The 18105-nt window shown below is 35.7% G+C and overlaps 1 protein-coding gene across 3 annotated transcripts in view; it reads right to left on the reverse strand.

The window, feature by feature from the left end:
* Window positions 1–18105, reverse strand: part of LOC149796766 (allene oxide synthase-lipoxygenase protein-like) — a 175918-nt gene that overhangs the window by 57538 nt on the left and 100275 nt on the right. For all 3 annotated transcript variants that reach the window (XM_089961422.1, XM_089961424.1, XM_089961423.1), the window contains exons 4-5: window positions 11021–11118; window positions 4854–4986 (exon numbers count right to left, since the gene is read on the reverse strand). In XM_089961422.1, coding sequence (XP_089817548.1) covers window positions 4854–4986; window positions 11021–11118 — 231 coding nt within the window. The remainder of the gene's footprint in view (window positions 1–4853; window positions 4987–11020; window positions 11119–18105) is intronic.

An 18105-nucleotide genomic window follows, 5' to 3' on the forward strand; every position in this document is an offset into this window, starting at 1 on the left:
AAGGATCAGACTTCAAGTACTTTCAAGTGGTACTTTATTAAATGATGTTAGTTTAGCCTCCACTGTTGACAATTCAGTGATACTGTAAGCATGGTTTGAGAACTGAATCAAGCAAATTATACTGTAATCTGTACAAGACCTTTCATCCACGAAAATAACAAAAACTTGCAAAGAAATATTATAAAGAAATCAGTGATTAAGTTATGTGAATACACTTATTTTTTCATGCAGTATACAATAATTGCACGGGGCCCCGAGTGGCCGAGTGGTCTAAAGCGCTCTCCGTTACAGATCACTGCCATCTCACCTCTGTCTGCGTAGGTTCGAGTCTCGGATTCGGCCAATGTGGGTATGTGAGAAAGCTTGCCAGTAGCTTCTCGAGGGTCGGTGGTTCTTTCCGGGGATTTCCTGGGTTCTTCCTCCACCATTAATACTGGCCGCCATGTATAGCCTATCTTGTGCTGAAAAATGGCGTTAAAACATACAACAACAACAACAACAATAATTGCACTATAACTAAAATAAAAATACAGAGGAGCCTCATTAATCCAGACTCCGTTTATCCAGAAGCCTCGTTATCTGGACATCATTCAACAGGAATGGAATTCCTAAAAGTTAATTTGCTCTGTTAATCAAGAAATTTGCATTTGGGATCTGGAAATCAAAGTCGGGGACCAAAGTATAAAATTAGTATAAAACTTGTCTCGACAATCTGAAAAAATTCTGTCCAAAACAAAATAATCTAAAAATCGCATATGGAAATACAGTCAGTTGGATAACACAGATTCACCTACCCAAGTATGGAGGTGTGTCAATGTATCAATCTCTGATTGGTCAAATTCTAGTGGTATGTTAAATTTATCAATTGATCACGTGGTCATGTGTGTGGAAAAACTAAGTAGCAGACCATATTGTAACCAACGATTGTATAAACAATGTCTGTTTTAGCTAGTCACAGATGGGGGTGTTAATAACTAAATCGACATATGATTAATAAATTAAGTGTCATTAAGCCTCTTTGGGGATACAATCAGCACAAATGATATTGTACCTTATGGAGCAGTACTCAATTTATATTGTACCTTATAAAGCAGTACTCAATTGATATTGTACCTTATAAAGCAGTACTCAATTGATATTGTACCCTATGAAGCAATACTCAGTTTATATTGTACCTTATGGAGCAATACTCAATTGATATTGTACCTTATGGAGCAGTACTCAATTTATACTGTACCTTATAAAGCAGTACTCAATTGATATTGTACCTTATAAAGCAGTACTCAATTGATATTGTACCCTATGAAGCAATACTCAATTTATATTGTACCTTATGGAGCAATACTCAGTTGATATTGTACCTTATGGAGCAGTACTTAATTGATACTGTAACTTATAAAGCAGTACTTAATTGATATTGTACCTTATAAAGCAGTACTTAATTGATATTGTACCTTATAAAGCAGTACTCAATTTATATTGTACCTTATGGAGCAGTACTCACTTGATATTTTGCCCTCATCTTCACTAGCCAAGGTTCCAATATGATAACCTCCTCCATACCTTTGCAGATCAAACAGAGATTTTAGTGTATTGTCCTAGTGACATCTGTTGGATTTTATGAGTTGCCTACCTAAGTATCTAATGCCAAAAACCAAGAGTGTGTAACAGCGGTGCATTTTACATTGGCTGGAAATGGTGGAGGCAACTGATTTAAAAAGAATACTTTGTAAGTTTAAATCAAAAGTATGACTATGTATTAGAGGGAAGCTGTTCCGGATGTATTTGAGTGAAAGGTATTTGTACAAACATGGACCAGCAGTGGAACATTGCTTATTTATCAGTTCATTCAAGTTGTGTGCTCCACTTGTCTTTATCATGTAGGAACAGTGTTCAAATTTGACAAACTTAACACTGATTAGGTATGGTAGTTTGCTGCCACATCTATCAAAATTCACAGACCTGAAGCACAGAAATATATGCTGGATATGCCAAGGTGTAGATAGTATTATAATATCGGAACCTTGGCCTGCAAAGATGTTTTTTGCCCTATGAAGCAGCACTCACAACTAATGCTGTACCCTCTGGAGCAACATTCTTGATAATGTACCTCCTATAGCAGCACTCCCAACTGACATTGTACCCTATAGAGCAGCACTTCCAATTAATATTGTACCTTATGGTGTAGCAACCCCAATTAATACTATACCCTATGGAGTAGCACTCCCAATTAATACTATCCCCTATGGAGTAGCAACCCCAATTAATACTATACCCTATGGAGTAGCACTTCCAATTAATATTGTACCTTATGGAGAAGCAACCCCAATTAATACTATACCCTATGGAGTAGCACTCCCAATTAATACTATACCCTATGGAGTAGCAACCCCAATTAATACTATACCCTATGGAGTAGCACTCCCAATTAATACTATACCCTATGGAGTAGCAACCCCAATTAGTACTATACCCTATGGAGTAGCACTCCCAATTAATACTATACCCTATGGAGTAGAACCCCAATTAATACTATACCCTATGGAGTAGCACTCCCAATTAATACTATACCCTATGGAGAAGCAACCCCAATTAATACTATACCCTATGGAGTAGCACTCCCAATTAATGCTATACCCTATGGAGAAGCAACCCCAATTAATACTATACCCTATGGAGTACCACTCCCAATTAATACTATACCCTATGGAGTAGCAACCCAATTAATACTATACCCTATGGAGAAGCAACCCCAATTAATACTATACCCTATGGTGCAGCATTTTGAGTTGATAATGTATCTTATGGAAAAGCAATTTCAATTGATATTGTACCCAGTGAAGAAGCACTCTATTGATATCATATCATATGCAGCAGCACTCACAATTATACTGTACCCAGCACTCTCAGTGTTGTACCCTATGGAGCAGCACTCTCAGCTGATATTGTACCCTATGGAGCAGCACTCCCAACTGATATTGTACCCTATGGAGCTGCACTCCCAACTTATACTGTACTCAATGGAGCAGCACTCTCAATTAATATTGTACCTTTTGCGACAGCACTCAATTAATATTATACCCTATGGAGCAATTTATACTGTACCATATGGAGCAGCACTGAGTTTATATGCTTGAAATAAATGTAAAACACATATCCTTACTTATTTATGTTGTTAATCTGACTCTAAAAGTGAGAAATCCGGCACTATAGAAAAAAAATTTGTAGCAGTAAGTTGTGTTTAATAGTTGATTTCCTGACACAGTCAATGTCAACCCTCAATATGACTGTACACGAGGCAAGTGTATGCAAGTATGTCCAGACAACACCATTGCTGTTATCAAGCACCCAATGATGGAAGTAATACAGGGATCAAAATTAGCAATAGTCTCCTAGTCCAAGGCTAACACAATTTCCATTTCCTGTTGGACTAGTTTTGGTTTGGTTTATGATTTGATGCTTCATGACACTGCAATTCAAGTAGGTTATTTTAAATGCCAAGGCCAACAAAGTAAAGTGCCTTGCCCAAGGACACACCATGGTAGCTGACCCAGACTGGTCAACTGGTAAAATTCCAACCTGCACCCTTATGGTCATTAGCCTGAAACACTAACCACTGAGCCATTGCACCTCCTTGTTGGTCTAGTTATTTTCATGATTTCAGCAGTCCCATGGCTAATAAAGTTTAAGTTATTGTCAAAGTTTGGTGGAAGAACTAGAATAGGTTCAGCGAGGCTAGCAAGAACTCTCGGCCCAAAAATTTCTATGGTATACAGGCTTACCGAAAGTCTTCTTAAAAGTCAGGCAGATTTAGTAAATGCTGAATCAATCAAAAAGCTGCATGACCAAGTTACTCTTGACATAATTAGGAAAGTCATTGGGATAACACCAATAGATTGTTTCTTTGATGAAAGTTTTAGAAGGCTGCTATAAAGTTATGTAAATTCACTTTTTTTGTAGATCAGTACATACTATTAATCCAAGATAAAATGAACACTGATTCATCTAAGGGAGCTAACCCCTTCCCCAATCCGTAACTGTCAGTATTGAGGAAAAAGCTTTTTCATGCAAAACAACAAATATATTGATATGTACAAAAATAAAAGAATTTGAATGAATCCAATCTGTAAAGTCCCACTCTTACAAGAGAGGTATTCATAAGTAGGTATTCATAAGTAGGGTTTATGATGCTTAAGTGCTAAATTTGCATATTCATGAGATGATGTCATCATCCTATCAACCAATCACATGTGACCAGGATATCCTTATTATCAGGTTTCTTTTAACAGAATATAACTCCTGATGAAATCTGATATTATCAAGAACTATACTCAAAACTACTTTTGTGTATATTACAATATGGTACCATACATACTCATTTATAAGATAAGTCCTAATGCAAACTGCACAGACATAGATCTTCTGTCACATCTGGGTCTGTGCAGTTTGTTAAAGGTAATCAGTAGAACAATACAGACCCTGATTTGCAGGTGCATTAAGCAATGGCAAACCAGAATCTTTGCTGTTTACAATTTGACTCAACTTATATGAGAGTATATATGGTAGGAGAAAGAGATGAAGTCACGATGAGAATGCATCCTTTTCAATCCTAACACTACTCTAGCTTAACGTATCATCCATCACATCTATCATTTTTTTTGTCTTTTCTTCCTGAGTGAGAGGGAAAAGACCAAGTGGTGTTACCATTGTAATTGCATGCTTTCTTCTACACAGCAAGCCTGACCCAATGATCCAAAGAATGTGACATGATGACACACAGCAACTTGAAACACTTGACAGCAACATTTTTCTATTCATCAACCATCCAGTAAATATTTAGTACAAATACTTACATAGAAGCCTTCCCTGTGTTTTATGCCATCCAGAAGATGTAGGTCACATATAAACAGCCTCTTGGCATCAATGACCTGCTGCAGTGTCCAGCCCTCCAAGAATGGCCGCAGTATTTCATCTGTTACATCCAACCTTTGCAAACACACATATAAATGCTATAACAGTATGAAGAGAAAGAGATTTACCATAAATACTCGTGTATTAGTCGTGATAAACTGCAAACAACAAAGATCCTGATCTACCATAGCATAATGAGCATGCAGATCTGGGTCTATCTTCTTTGTTCTACTGATTATTCATACAAAGTGCACAGACCCAGATCTGCCTACACATCATGCAAAGGTAGATCTAGGTTTGTGCAGTTTGCAGTTTGTCTCATCTTGCAAGCGAGTAAATATGGTAGTTAAATAATGACTTTAAAAATGGTTGCCAAATGCAAATGAATCCAACCATACATCTTCCTCACAGACTGAACTGAAAGAATTACAAAAAGAATGAGGATTTTCCATAATGATATTTGTCATGGTTGTTCTATATTAAACAAATAGACAAATCAGTAATTATTAGAGAGCCAGAAAAGTGGGTCACCATGACCAATTTTTAACATTATGAATATTAGTCTTCCAACTGAATGTACTTGTCAAGTTTGATAACTGTATTATGCAAGAAATGTCCAAAAAAATTTAAAAAGAGGAACTTAACACTGACATAAAACCTTCATACTTGATTCGGAAACCCTAGAAATCAGTGAGTCTCTATTTTAATTGATAGTCGTTTGCAATGAAATATTGTACTCTGTATATGAAGCAAGGATATTTCTACCATTTTCAAAATTGGCTCTGGTGTTCATGGAATTGGGAATTTTTATACATAAAAAAATAAAACATTTATGAAAGATTCTTCAACATTAAAATGTTTCAGAAGCCTTATGTCCATGCTAAAGGTGACTTATGCAGATTAATCACATCTGAATCTGTCCTTTTGCCTAAAAAGGTGAAAACATAAAGTTCACATCACCATACACTAATTTCAGGACATTTCCCCACCCCTAATCTTTCAATATAATACATTTTAGTTTAATAACTAAAGTAATAGTGCAGATTTTTGCATCAATCTTTCCTTCAATGGGAGAGGAGGAAAGCAATAACAGGTTTTGTAATCTGCAGGTGCTTGAAATCAGGTGTAGCCAACACGCCCTAAAATCTTCGTGAAACTTTTCTTTATAATGACTGATTTTGTCTTTAAATATGGCAGAATCATTAAAACAATGGCTGAAATTTTCTGATTATATTATGAAGTCTGTCTGGATCAATTTCTAAGTATCTGAATTTAGTATGAAATTACAGAAAAAATTAGATATTAAAGCTATTTGGAAACTTGGAAATCAAGAATCCCTTGAAAGCAAAGACACTCTGATGGGCTAAAAGAATTTCCTACAATTCAAGATAAAACTATTTCAAAATTCTTCAGCAATAACAAGATTTTCAAACTAGCTGCAGCCTGTGGTGGACATACTGGATGTCAAATTAGCACCATTTTAATTAGGATAAAGCAGACATCATGGACAATCTTTTGTTGAAAACCCCCATGTCATATAAAGCAACCATCATGGACAGTCTTTTGTTGAAAGCCCCTTGTCATAATGATAATCCATTCAGGGAGCATCGTGACAGTAAGATTTCAAGACAGCCATTGTGGCAGCAATATTCAAAGTATGACTGGCACCATTTTCATTTAGAACCAACTACGTATCATAAGAAGACTATACTGGTGAAAACCCCATGTTGATATAAATATCCATCCGCAAGGAGCAGAAATATCAATATTTTCTAAAACAGCACCATGGTGGCAATATAGAGGATTAGCCAGTAGGGTAAATGGATCTTATTCCGACCACCAGGATGATCCTGTTCACTTTCATGATCATAATATCAAACATACAGGAAGTAAATATCTGATGCAAATTAACAAGTACCAAAAAAGAAAAGCATCTCTGTAACCTGGAGTGGTTACCCTAATGGCACCAAATATTGCGTGATCGTGCTAATGCAAAGCTATGTCACATGCTATTCCAGTAATGTGTTACAAGTGGGAAATTTCACGTTTCATCAAGGAAGATTTTGGTCTGGACAATTCCCATACCAGGATTGTATTATCATATTATAAATGTACATCATTGATTTTTCCTCACAGAGTTTTATCTTTGCAATCTAAACTTAACTATATATCCAATTAATTATATTTTTCAAATATTTCCAAAGAAATAAAATGGTCGGAATTACCCATGATATTTTCCTATACCAAGGGTAATTCCAACCAGTCTTGCATGTGATAAAAACTTTTAGGCTTTTCATTCGGTTGTATGCATACATCAAGAAGCTGACACTCAGAGCAATGAATCAACTTTGATCAATGAATTAACAGCCTGATCATATATATATATATATATATATATATATATATATATATATATATATATATATATATATATATATATATATATGTGTAGGTAGGTAGGTAGGTAGGTATGTATAGGACTGTTTTTGTCTATCTATATATAAGCTTAAACTCTTGCAGGATACCAAAGAAAAACCAGATGAAGAAAAAGAATATGCATTATAGATTTAGAAACCACTCTATCAGCAATAAGAGCCAGGTTGAGCTATAGGAAAACCAGCTTGAAAAATGGAATCCCCAAAACTACCTTAGTGGACCATGTAACTGGTTGTTACCTGTCTGGGTCCAAACCAGGACGACCTCAGGATATACCCGCAAAGGTTAAAGAAGGCATTGTTGCGAAGTCACTGGAAGCATTGTCAAAAGGATTTGGGATTACCAAGAAGCAGCTGTTGATGAAGACCGCCAATTATGCAACAGAATAAAAATTAGTACACCATTTAAAATTAGGATTCCAGGAGACAGGTTTATAGGCTCGATATCCTGAATTGGCACTCAGGAAACCTGAGAAGTTAACATCAGGTGCCAGAATGATGAACCCCACAGTTGTTGATAATTTCTTCCAAGACCTTCAAGAAATAATAACAAATTTAAATCTACATGGCAGTCTTCATTTAATATGGAATTGTGATGAGACAGGCAAACAGTTTAAACACACTCCAACAACTGTGTGTGCAAGAAAAGGGGCCAGAAGTGTAATTGGTAGAACTCTGGAGAAAATGTTACAATCCTCGCCTGTGTCAGTGCAGCAGGAACAGCGATGACTCCCATGTGCATTGCCAGGAGACTGACAAAGAAGTGTTTGCAGTCATTTAACTGCATGGATGCCCCATCTGGTACAGTATGGATGTTCCAGAAGAAAGCTTGGATGTGTGATATTTTAGGTGAAGAATGGTTATGGGGAGTTTTCTTGAAGAATTGTGACCTTGATCGACCACAGCTTTTGAACCTCAATTCTCATGGGTTGCATGAACTCACTGATTGCTAGAAGAGGCAAAAAAAGAGAATATCCATATTTTAGCATTACTGCCACACACCACACACTACTTACAGCCCTTAGATAGAAGTGTCTTTGGGCATTTCAGTAAAGCCTACAACAGGGTATGTATGGAGTTCCTGACAGACAATCCTGGATTACTTATCAATAAGGCCACATCACCAAGATTATTCTGTCTGGCATGGCAAGATGCATTCACATCCAGCAACATAATAAGAGGCTTCAACAAAGGAACTGGTCTTTTCCCAATCAATAGAACAGTTATACCACAGTCTGCTTTCTTGCCATCAGTACCATATGATAGGCCTCAGCCTCAGCCTGCCCTTTCAACAGCATCATCAATCAGTAGTCTCGGCTACATACCACCCTAATTTAACAACTTCAGATCCTGTAGCTTCTCCATTTAATGCAAGTAACACAATCTCTGTCATAAAGGTCCTGTCAGCCTCAATGACACTTCAGGATTCCAGTGATACTGAAACAACACCGAATGAAGGACTTATTTTAGCAGAGTTACCCAGTGAGGCAGTTGAAAACCTTCAGCATTCTCCATACATCATTGGCTTTTGGATAGTACAACCAATGACGAGCTAGAAGTCGGCACACTGCTCATCAATTTGGCAAATGGAACATCACTGATTGAAGGCGGGAATGAGAAAGAGATAGAAATGCCATATACTTCACTGTCATCAACGAGTAATGACAACAAGAGCGCAAAATCTGATGTTGGAGTATCATGGAATCCCAAATTTGATAATATTTTTGGTACTACCATTGCAGACAGAACATAAAGGCCAAAGTTGAAACATGCTATCACATCACATCACCTTTTGATGAGTGATGGCATAATTTATGAGAAAGAAATGGCTCTCTTTCTCAAGGGGAAACAAAGCAGCAGAGAAAGAAAACAGACAAAGAAAAGCAAAAGAGAGAAAGGCTAAAAAAAACTGAAGTTAAAAATACTTCAAACTCAAAGTAAGATTCTAAAGGAAGGAGAAATACTAGGAGTAGCGGAATGAAAATATATTCAGAATTAGCTCAATTGCAATAAAATTTATAGCTTGTTTTAATAAATTTTCTTTTGACATGTTCTTTTTTGCTGCCTATTAAACTGAAGTGATACCAGTATGTTTGTTGGATTTTCTTTCCTATACATACGTACTTAGATATATGCTAAATAACACCACATCGGTGCCATAAATAGATAATTAGTTTCTGGATCACTGAAACAACTGTCTCTTGATTGTGTGCAAACACTTATTAGGCATTTTAGCTATATATATTGGGGATGAAGGAAAACATGGAAAGGGGCAGGATAAAAGCAAAATAAAAGTATTTAACAGATGAATACTATAATACTCCCATTAAGAAGATGCCAGTCTTTGCAAGGAAAACACTGATCGATGTCAGCCTTTAAATTGTGGCCAATCTGCTGACATTTCATGCCGGAATAATTATTAACCAAAATGTACCACAATTAAGATCTCTTCTGAAAGTTATAATAATAATAATAGGAATAATTTTTATATTGCCTTTAACATCATACATGACATTTAGCAATACAACATAAATATACACAAAATTATAAAGACGTATAATTCAAACATATAGGTATGACAAAAGGAAACCATAAGACAGACAGAAATACATACACATTGTATACTAAATCACACAAAACTGCCACCGATGATAGGCCCTATTTTTCTGTTGAAAAAGTGATCTTTTATTCAAAGCCTCCATCTTAATATGTGTCTAAATTATGCTATGGCATATTGTGGTCTATGATGTTCACTGGGAATTATCTGTAAAACAAATAGCTACATCCTATTCTGTGTCTAAATTATGGCAAGTCATATCAGGGTCTATACTGTTCACTAGGAATCAAAGGTAAAACAGACAGCCTACAAGCTGATCTGTGGATCTGGGTCCATGCCATTCAATGGGAATCATAGGTAAAACAAACAGCCTACAGCCTGATCTGTGGATCTGGGTCCACGTCATTCAATGGGAATCATAGGTAAAACAAACAGCCTACAGCCTGATCTGTGGATCTGGGTCCATGCCATTCAATGGGAATTATAGGTAAAACAAACAGCCTACAGCCTGATCTGTGGATCTAGGTCCATGCCATTCAATGGGAATCATAGGTAAAACAAACAGCCTACAGCCTGATATGTGGATCTGGGTCCATGCCATTCAATGGGAATCATAGGTAAAACAAACAGCCTACAGCCTGATCTGTGGATCTGGGTCCATGCTGTTTACTGTGGGTAAAAAGCTTTACAAATACAGTACAACTTTACACAGAACAAGTTAAAGAACTCATTAATTAACATTTCCCAATGTACGATCTGTCTACCACCAGAAGACTGTCTATTGGCTGACAGATCTTATCAAAATTGCAATGTGTGAACAATTATGTATTCTAACATGAATGCATTTTATCTCTCTGCACAATGCAAGGATGAAATAATGTTCTGTTTTTTACAGAACAGACACTGATCTTGAGAAGCATGTCACCAGCAGTAATGCTGGCATAATATTGCAACATCACTGCAGGAGTGAATCCAGTGGATCAGCATACATGCTCACATGTTTTAGATTTTGGTCCACTGAGCACAATCAGCATAAAATAGAAATAAATTTAGATTATGCCTGTTTTATATATTGTATGTTTTCAACTGTTGATTGACTAATGAGGGCTATACTCACTTTTGAGGGATTTCTGTACACAACTCAATCAATGAATGATTCATACTGGCAATCCGCTGGTGTCCAAAAAACAGATCATTGCTCCAACGTTTGGTCCCCTAGAAGTAAAAAGTGTCATTTAGCCAGGCAAGTAAAATGCAAATCTATTGACTTTTGTAACAAAGGTAATATGAATCAAATTCTTTTCATAGTATAGACAATAATACAGTTGCATATATTATAGGACTGCTCTGGTGGCCCAAGTGGTTAGGACATCTGCCTTGGATGTCACAGGTTCGAACCCCAGCCAAGTCATACCAAAGACTTATAAAAATGGTACAAGCAGCTGCCTTAATAGGCAAACAGCATTAAGTGTTAGGACTGGTCGGCCTGGTTTCAGGATAATGTGACTAGGTGGGACATGATGCCATGTGTCTGGGGCATGATGCCTCTGTTCTAAATGTCACTATAAACTGCTGTGCTGCAGAAATTGTAGCAATATGATTAAAACTGTAAAGCTAAAGTAAAAGTATAACTCACACATATATACATATAGACTATGGTACAAATATACAGAATTAATTGAAAATTTCTTGTTCCAAAAATATAATGTACAAATCTTGCAAGAGTGCGGTCCAATATGTACAGATGGGGTCAATGCAATAGACATAGAAGCATCTGAAATGTCTTTGAATTACAGTATTCAAGTTAGACATATGCAGACAGGATTAATGTCTGCTCAGACTGGGGACCATAGAGAAAAAAACCAAGGTCTTCCCAATCTCAGCCTCTAAATCAAAACAATTAAAACTATTTTGATTCCCACCCAAAGTTATCTGTACACTTACTGGGCAGGAACTGACTTCATAGATTATCTGTACACTTATTAGACATAGGAAAAAAAATGTATAGATTATCTGTACACTTATTGGACATAAAAACACAAATCTGTAGATTATCTGTACACTTATTCAACAAGAAAAGGCAAATATATAGATTATTTGTACATTTATTGGACATGGAATGACAAATGTATAGATAATCTGTACACCTATTGGATATGAAAAGACAAGTTTATAGATAATCTGTACACTTACTGGACATGTAAAGACTAAATTTATAGATTATACACTTATCAAACATGAAAAGACAGATTTATGGATTATCTGTACACTTATTGGACATGTAAAGACAAAATGTATAGATTATCTGTACATGTACTGGACAAGAAAAGACAAATGTTTTGATTATCTGTACACTTATTGAACATGAAAAGACATGTATAGATTATCTGTACACTTATTGGACATGAAAAGACAAATTTATAGATTATATGTACACTTATTCAACAGGAAAATGCAAATGTATAGATTATCTGTACATTTATTGGACATGAAAAGACAAATTTATAGATTATCTGTACACTTACTGGACATGAAAAGACAAATTTACAGATTATCTGTACACTTACTGGACATGAAAAGACAAATTTATAGATTATCTGTACATTTATTGGACATGAAAAGAAAAATTTATAGATTATCTGTACATTTATTGGACATGAAAAGACAAATTTATAGATTATCTGTACATTTATTGGACATGAAAAGACAAATTTATAGATTATCTGTACACTTACTGGACATGAAAAGACAAATTTATAGATTATCTGTACACTTACTGGACATGAAAAGACAAATTTATAGGTTATCTGTACACTTATTGAACATGAAAAGAAAAATTAATGCATGCAACTGATACTGACCCTCGGGTTCATGCTCATCACCATGAACTTAACCCCTGGGTCATAATTTGGAAACTTAAAATCCCAACCTTATAGTCATAAAAACACGACAGAATATTTTTAAATTTTTTAAGTACAACAGATTATTTAACCTCTGGAGGACTTAGCCCTTGATTCGCCACTTCAAAACTGTAAGCTCCCCAACATATACATACATACATACATACATGCATGCATGCATGCATCCATCCATCCATCCATCCATCCATCCATACATACATACATACATACATATATACAAGACATGAAATGGCAGATACACATACCTAACTAGCATCTGACCTTGAGGCAATAACCACCCTCACCCCAACCCCCACCCCAACCATGGACTGCTCAAGAGTGTCAAACTTCACTGAGGTAAAGACAAAAAATATAGGGAAACGTGTTTTTCAAAGCAGAATTCAAGTTAAGAAAATCAGTTTATGAATGTTGTTCTCAATAAATAATAGGTCCAATATGTTGATGAATCAGGCAATGCAGATTTTGCATTTTCTAATTCAGCAATAATGCGCAATACAGAATAGAAAAGAAATAATGGATCACACTTTTGAGTATTTGCAGCATGCATCAGCCTTTTTCAATCTTTCTAATCAGCTTAAAATGAAGACATCAATTTGAAAATGTTCTTGATAATAGGAATCACTAGTATGACATTTAAACTCCAACAGCATAATAACAGCAAAATATGTTACAATGTGCTTTGATACAGGCATGCTGACATTTACATTGTGATATTTTAACATTTAATGGGATTTTGTTTATGCCAACGTTTCCACTGGGGCATGCTTTTAGTGTGGTTAAACACCTCAATGAGAAACATGAATTTTCTTACAAAAAAGAAATGTCTCCTCAAATTCCAACATAATGTTTGAAGCCATATAAAACACTCATAAATAGTAAAGGAAATGTCTTAGTGTTGATAATTTACTATTAAACTAATTTAAACTACTGAAACCTTTTATAACTGGACACTTCATATAAGAGACATCTCATACAGGACAACAGATTTTAGAAATCTTTTTTCTTAATTGCTTTTTATTATTCAGCCATTTTATACAGGTATATCAAGGACTATATACAAGTATACCAAGGATGACAAGAATATCAAGGACTATATACAGGTGTATCAACCAAGGGCTATATAAAGGTATATAAAGGACTATACAAAGGTATATCAAGGACTATATAAAGGAATAACAAAGACTATATACAAGTATATCATTCAAGGACTATCTACAGGTATTTCAAGGACTATATAAAGGAATATCAGTGACTATATACTTGTATATCAAGGACTATATACAGGCATATCAAGGACTATATATAGGTATATAAAGGAAAATTGCTGACAAACTGTGAAACTACCATATATAATCACTTATAAGTCTAATCTAAAAAACAATAAGTTTCCAGTCAACCAAACATCCTTGCTTTTGGTATTAAAAAATTAAATAAAGCAATTCCTGAAATTGAGCTGATTTATCCCAGTGTAACTTGATGAGCTTAGTACATTATATATACTAATCATTATAAGATATATAAAAAATTTTAAAAATTACTAGATCTTTGTTGTTTGCAATTTGACTTAACTGAAATGCAAGCATATATGGTATTTGGTATTTTAAGTGTTCTTAAAGTTTTATTCAAAGATTTTGATCTATGTTTCAAGGTAGTAATGCTTATCAAACACTGTAAAGTGACAGGAAGCTTTCCTTTTTGTGAACAATTTATTTTGGCAGAATCGTATAAAAAATATAAGGAATGTTGTGCATGAATCCTATCTCACAGAATGGATCTGGCTCATGTCAAACACACAGTAGGTGACACATCACTCTCAATGACTGAATGATTTTAATGAAAGGTAGAACTACTGGATCATGCTTGTCAATGAATAAACATGCATATGTAGCTTTGATGTGATGGTACAGCAACCAAATAAAGGATTACTTTACGCTAATATAAAATTCCATCATTGTACATTACTCTGACAGTTACTTCAATTTTTGAAAGTGGTTTAAATACTTTATTTGTCTGAAACCACGGATAAAAAAATTAATGCATGCAAATCAAATTGTATGCACTGCGATGGAGGACATTTACTGTATAGGTGTGAATGCCTGAGTATAATAATGCCATATACCAACCATAAAATGCAGAAAGACAGAAAGGTGTTAAGGACAACAAATCATCCCATTCTCGTGAGTCTCTATACCCAACATGCAAATGGAGCTAATTGCAACCAAAGTGGATGGACACAAATATTATCACAGGCCATCGAGTTGATCTTTCAAATTCAAAGTTATAGCAATCACTATCCCATTAGAAGTCTGTTCTTCTCTCATGTCATATGCATACAGTTAATGGGCAGACACTACCGATCTAACTGAAGTAAGAACACATCATCAGCTTTCTTCTTCAAACGTTTATCAGGTTTTGACTTCATTCTCTTGACTAAAATGATCACTGGTTGATGTCCCTACATTTGCAGTGAACACTCTTTGAAGTCTGCCTTTTAGTTACCTGTACACAAAACATAAAATCAGAAGACAGCTGGTCTAAATCCATCCCAGTAAGTTAACAAAATAATAACTCAGTAGGCCAGCAACAGTTCCACTCTGTAAAGAAGTTACATTTACTATAATCTCATTGTTAACTTAATTACAGTTATGTTTCATAAAAATAATACAATAATGTTTGAGCAGCCAGTTCACAGATGGAGCAGTACTGCTGTATATCTTCTCATTTATAATCTTAGTGTTGAAAATTTCATGTTCACACACTCACAAAGAATTTTATCCACTTTCCTCTGCATAAGTGATTTACACAACCAGCATTCTCCCTCTTGATCTCTCCCTATCCAATGGGACATGAAATTGATTCATAAAAACCTGTTCTAAGAACCACCTTAAAAGTGCATGCCCTTACTCATCATTATAAGGCAAGTAAATCTGTGCAGTCAGGATGGATTAATGGGTCTTTCCTTACCCAGTTTGGAAACCACCCAGACCCACATCTAAAGCAATTACTATGGTGATTCACTAGTCAAGGCATTGAATTAATGATCAATAGGTTGCAGGTTCAATACCCACCATCTAATCAGCCCAGACCATGGTTCAAAATTAACACTAATCTCCAAACCCAAGGTCAGTGAATTTGCAGATGGAAAACCCAGCTGTCACTAAACCATCAGAGCAGTGAAATTTTTTGCCAATCACTCATTTAGCAGTTAACACACAGTCTAGTGTGAGATGTATGAAATAAAACATGAGACGTCTTTCCCTTTCATGGTTAATTGATTTGTTTAGTAATGATAAATGACCTTGAGATCAGTCAGGTTGAGACAATATGGATACAAAATCATGTCTTGCCTCATCCAAGTCAATGCAAATATGTTAGGGGCCCCGAGCAGCCGAGTGGTCTAAAGTGCTCTCCATTACATATCACTGCCATCTCACCTCTGTCTGCGTGGGTTCGAGTCTTGGATTCAGCTAATGTGGGTTTGTGAGAAAGCTTACCAGTAGCTTCTCGTGGGTCGGTGGTTCTTTCTGGGGTTTTCCTGGGTTCTTCCTCCACCATTAATACTGGCTGCCATGTATAGCCTATCGTGTGCTGAAAAATGGTGTTAAACCCCACGACAACAACAGCAAATATGTTATGTTTATTATAAGCCACCTGATTCACCTGTCTCTTGGATAGAGAAGTTTGAAATTGAATTTTAGGTAGCTCTACATCATGGTCTAGAAGTTATTAAGATCCCACAACATTGATTATTTAAGTTATATGTGTGTGTGTGTGTGTGTGTGTGTTTTGGGATTTTTAAAGTTACTAAGCTTTAACACTTTTTCAGTCATTTCAATGCAATATCTACAGTGTGACAGTTTATAGTGATGTCCAGCACGGAGGCATCATACTGCAGACATGTACCATCATGTCCCACCTTATAACATTACCCTGACGCCAGGCCAACCAATCCTAATACTAACCTCTTAATGCTGGGCACCAAGCAAGGCAGATGCTATTACCATTTTTATAAGTCTTTGTTATGATTTTACCAGGGTTTGAACCCATAACCTACTGCATCCAAGAATGGACACTCTAACCACTAGGCCACTGGAGAGGTATTTTGGTTGTGAGAATGCAAGATGGCTATGCACAATTGAATCTTGTGAGTTGTTTCATCTTGTTAACACCTCACCAACAAAAGTCACTTTAAACATCAAGCACACTAACTGATCATGTCTATAGTAATAAATCAAAGAATATCACTGAAGTACAGGTCTTTTACTTGTCTGTAAATATCCAATTTATATCACACAACAAGTAAATAGTAAGGATATAAGCAATGCAAAGCATATAGTTATCTCATACAGATGCTTCAATTAAATGCTGATAACAATTTATCTGATTTATCTGCTTTCTCTTTTGCAAAGAAAATAAAGACTTCACTGAACCACTTCAGACCTGGAATACCATTATGAACTGTTTTAGATCAAAATACTCCTTTAGAACCAAAATGAGTGAAACACCCTCAGAATCTTGCATGGCCTACAACAGAAATCAAAGAAGCCAGACATATAGAGACTCTTTTCATAAAACCAAGAATTGTGAAACACCCTCAGAATCTTGCATGGCCTACAACAGAAAACAAAGAAGCCAGACATATAGAGACTCTTTTCATAAAACCAAGAATTGTGAAACACCCTCAGAATCTTGCATGGCCTACAACAGAAATCAAAGAAGCCAGACATATAGACTCTTTTCATAAAACCAAGAATTGTGAAACACCCTTAGAATCTTGCATGGCCTACAACAGAAATCAAAAAAGCCAGACATATAGAGACTCTTTTCATAAAACCAAGAATTGTGAAACACCTTTAGAATCTTGCATGGCCTACAACAGAAATCAAAGAAGCCAGACATATAGAGACTCTTTTCATAAAACCAAGAATTGTGAAACACCCTTAGAATCTTGCATGGCCTACAACAGAAATCAAAGAAGCCAGACATATAGAGACTCTTTTCATAAAACCAAGAATTGTGAAACACCCTCAGAATCTTGCATGGCCTACAACAGAAATCAAAGAAGCCAGACATATAGAGACTCTTTTCATAAAACCAAGAACTGGCACAACTTCAAACTCTGGTGTAACAGATGTACTACCGTGATTCAGTCTGCTAAAAGAATTTTATTTAAAATATCTATTAAAATGGTAGAAAATCCAAATGAAAGGTGGAAAAATCTGATTTTGCTCCAAAATGAAAGAGTAAGATCCACAATCACCTAATGATATTGCTGCTGTTG

Source organism: Sinohyriopsis cumingii, chromosome 6 (assembly GCF_028554795.1).
Source record: "Sinohyriopsis cumingii isolate HCF-2022 chromosome 6, ASM2855479v2, whole genome shotgun sequence".
Taxonomy (NCBI): Eukaryota; Metazoa; Mollusca; class Bivalvia; order Unionida; family Unionidae; genus Sinohyriopsis; species Sinohyriopsis cumingii.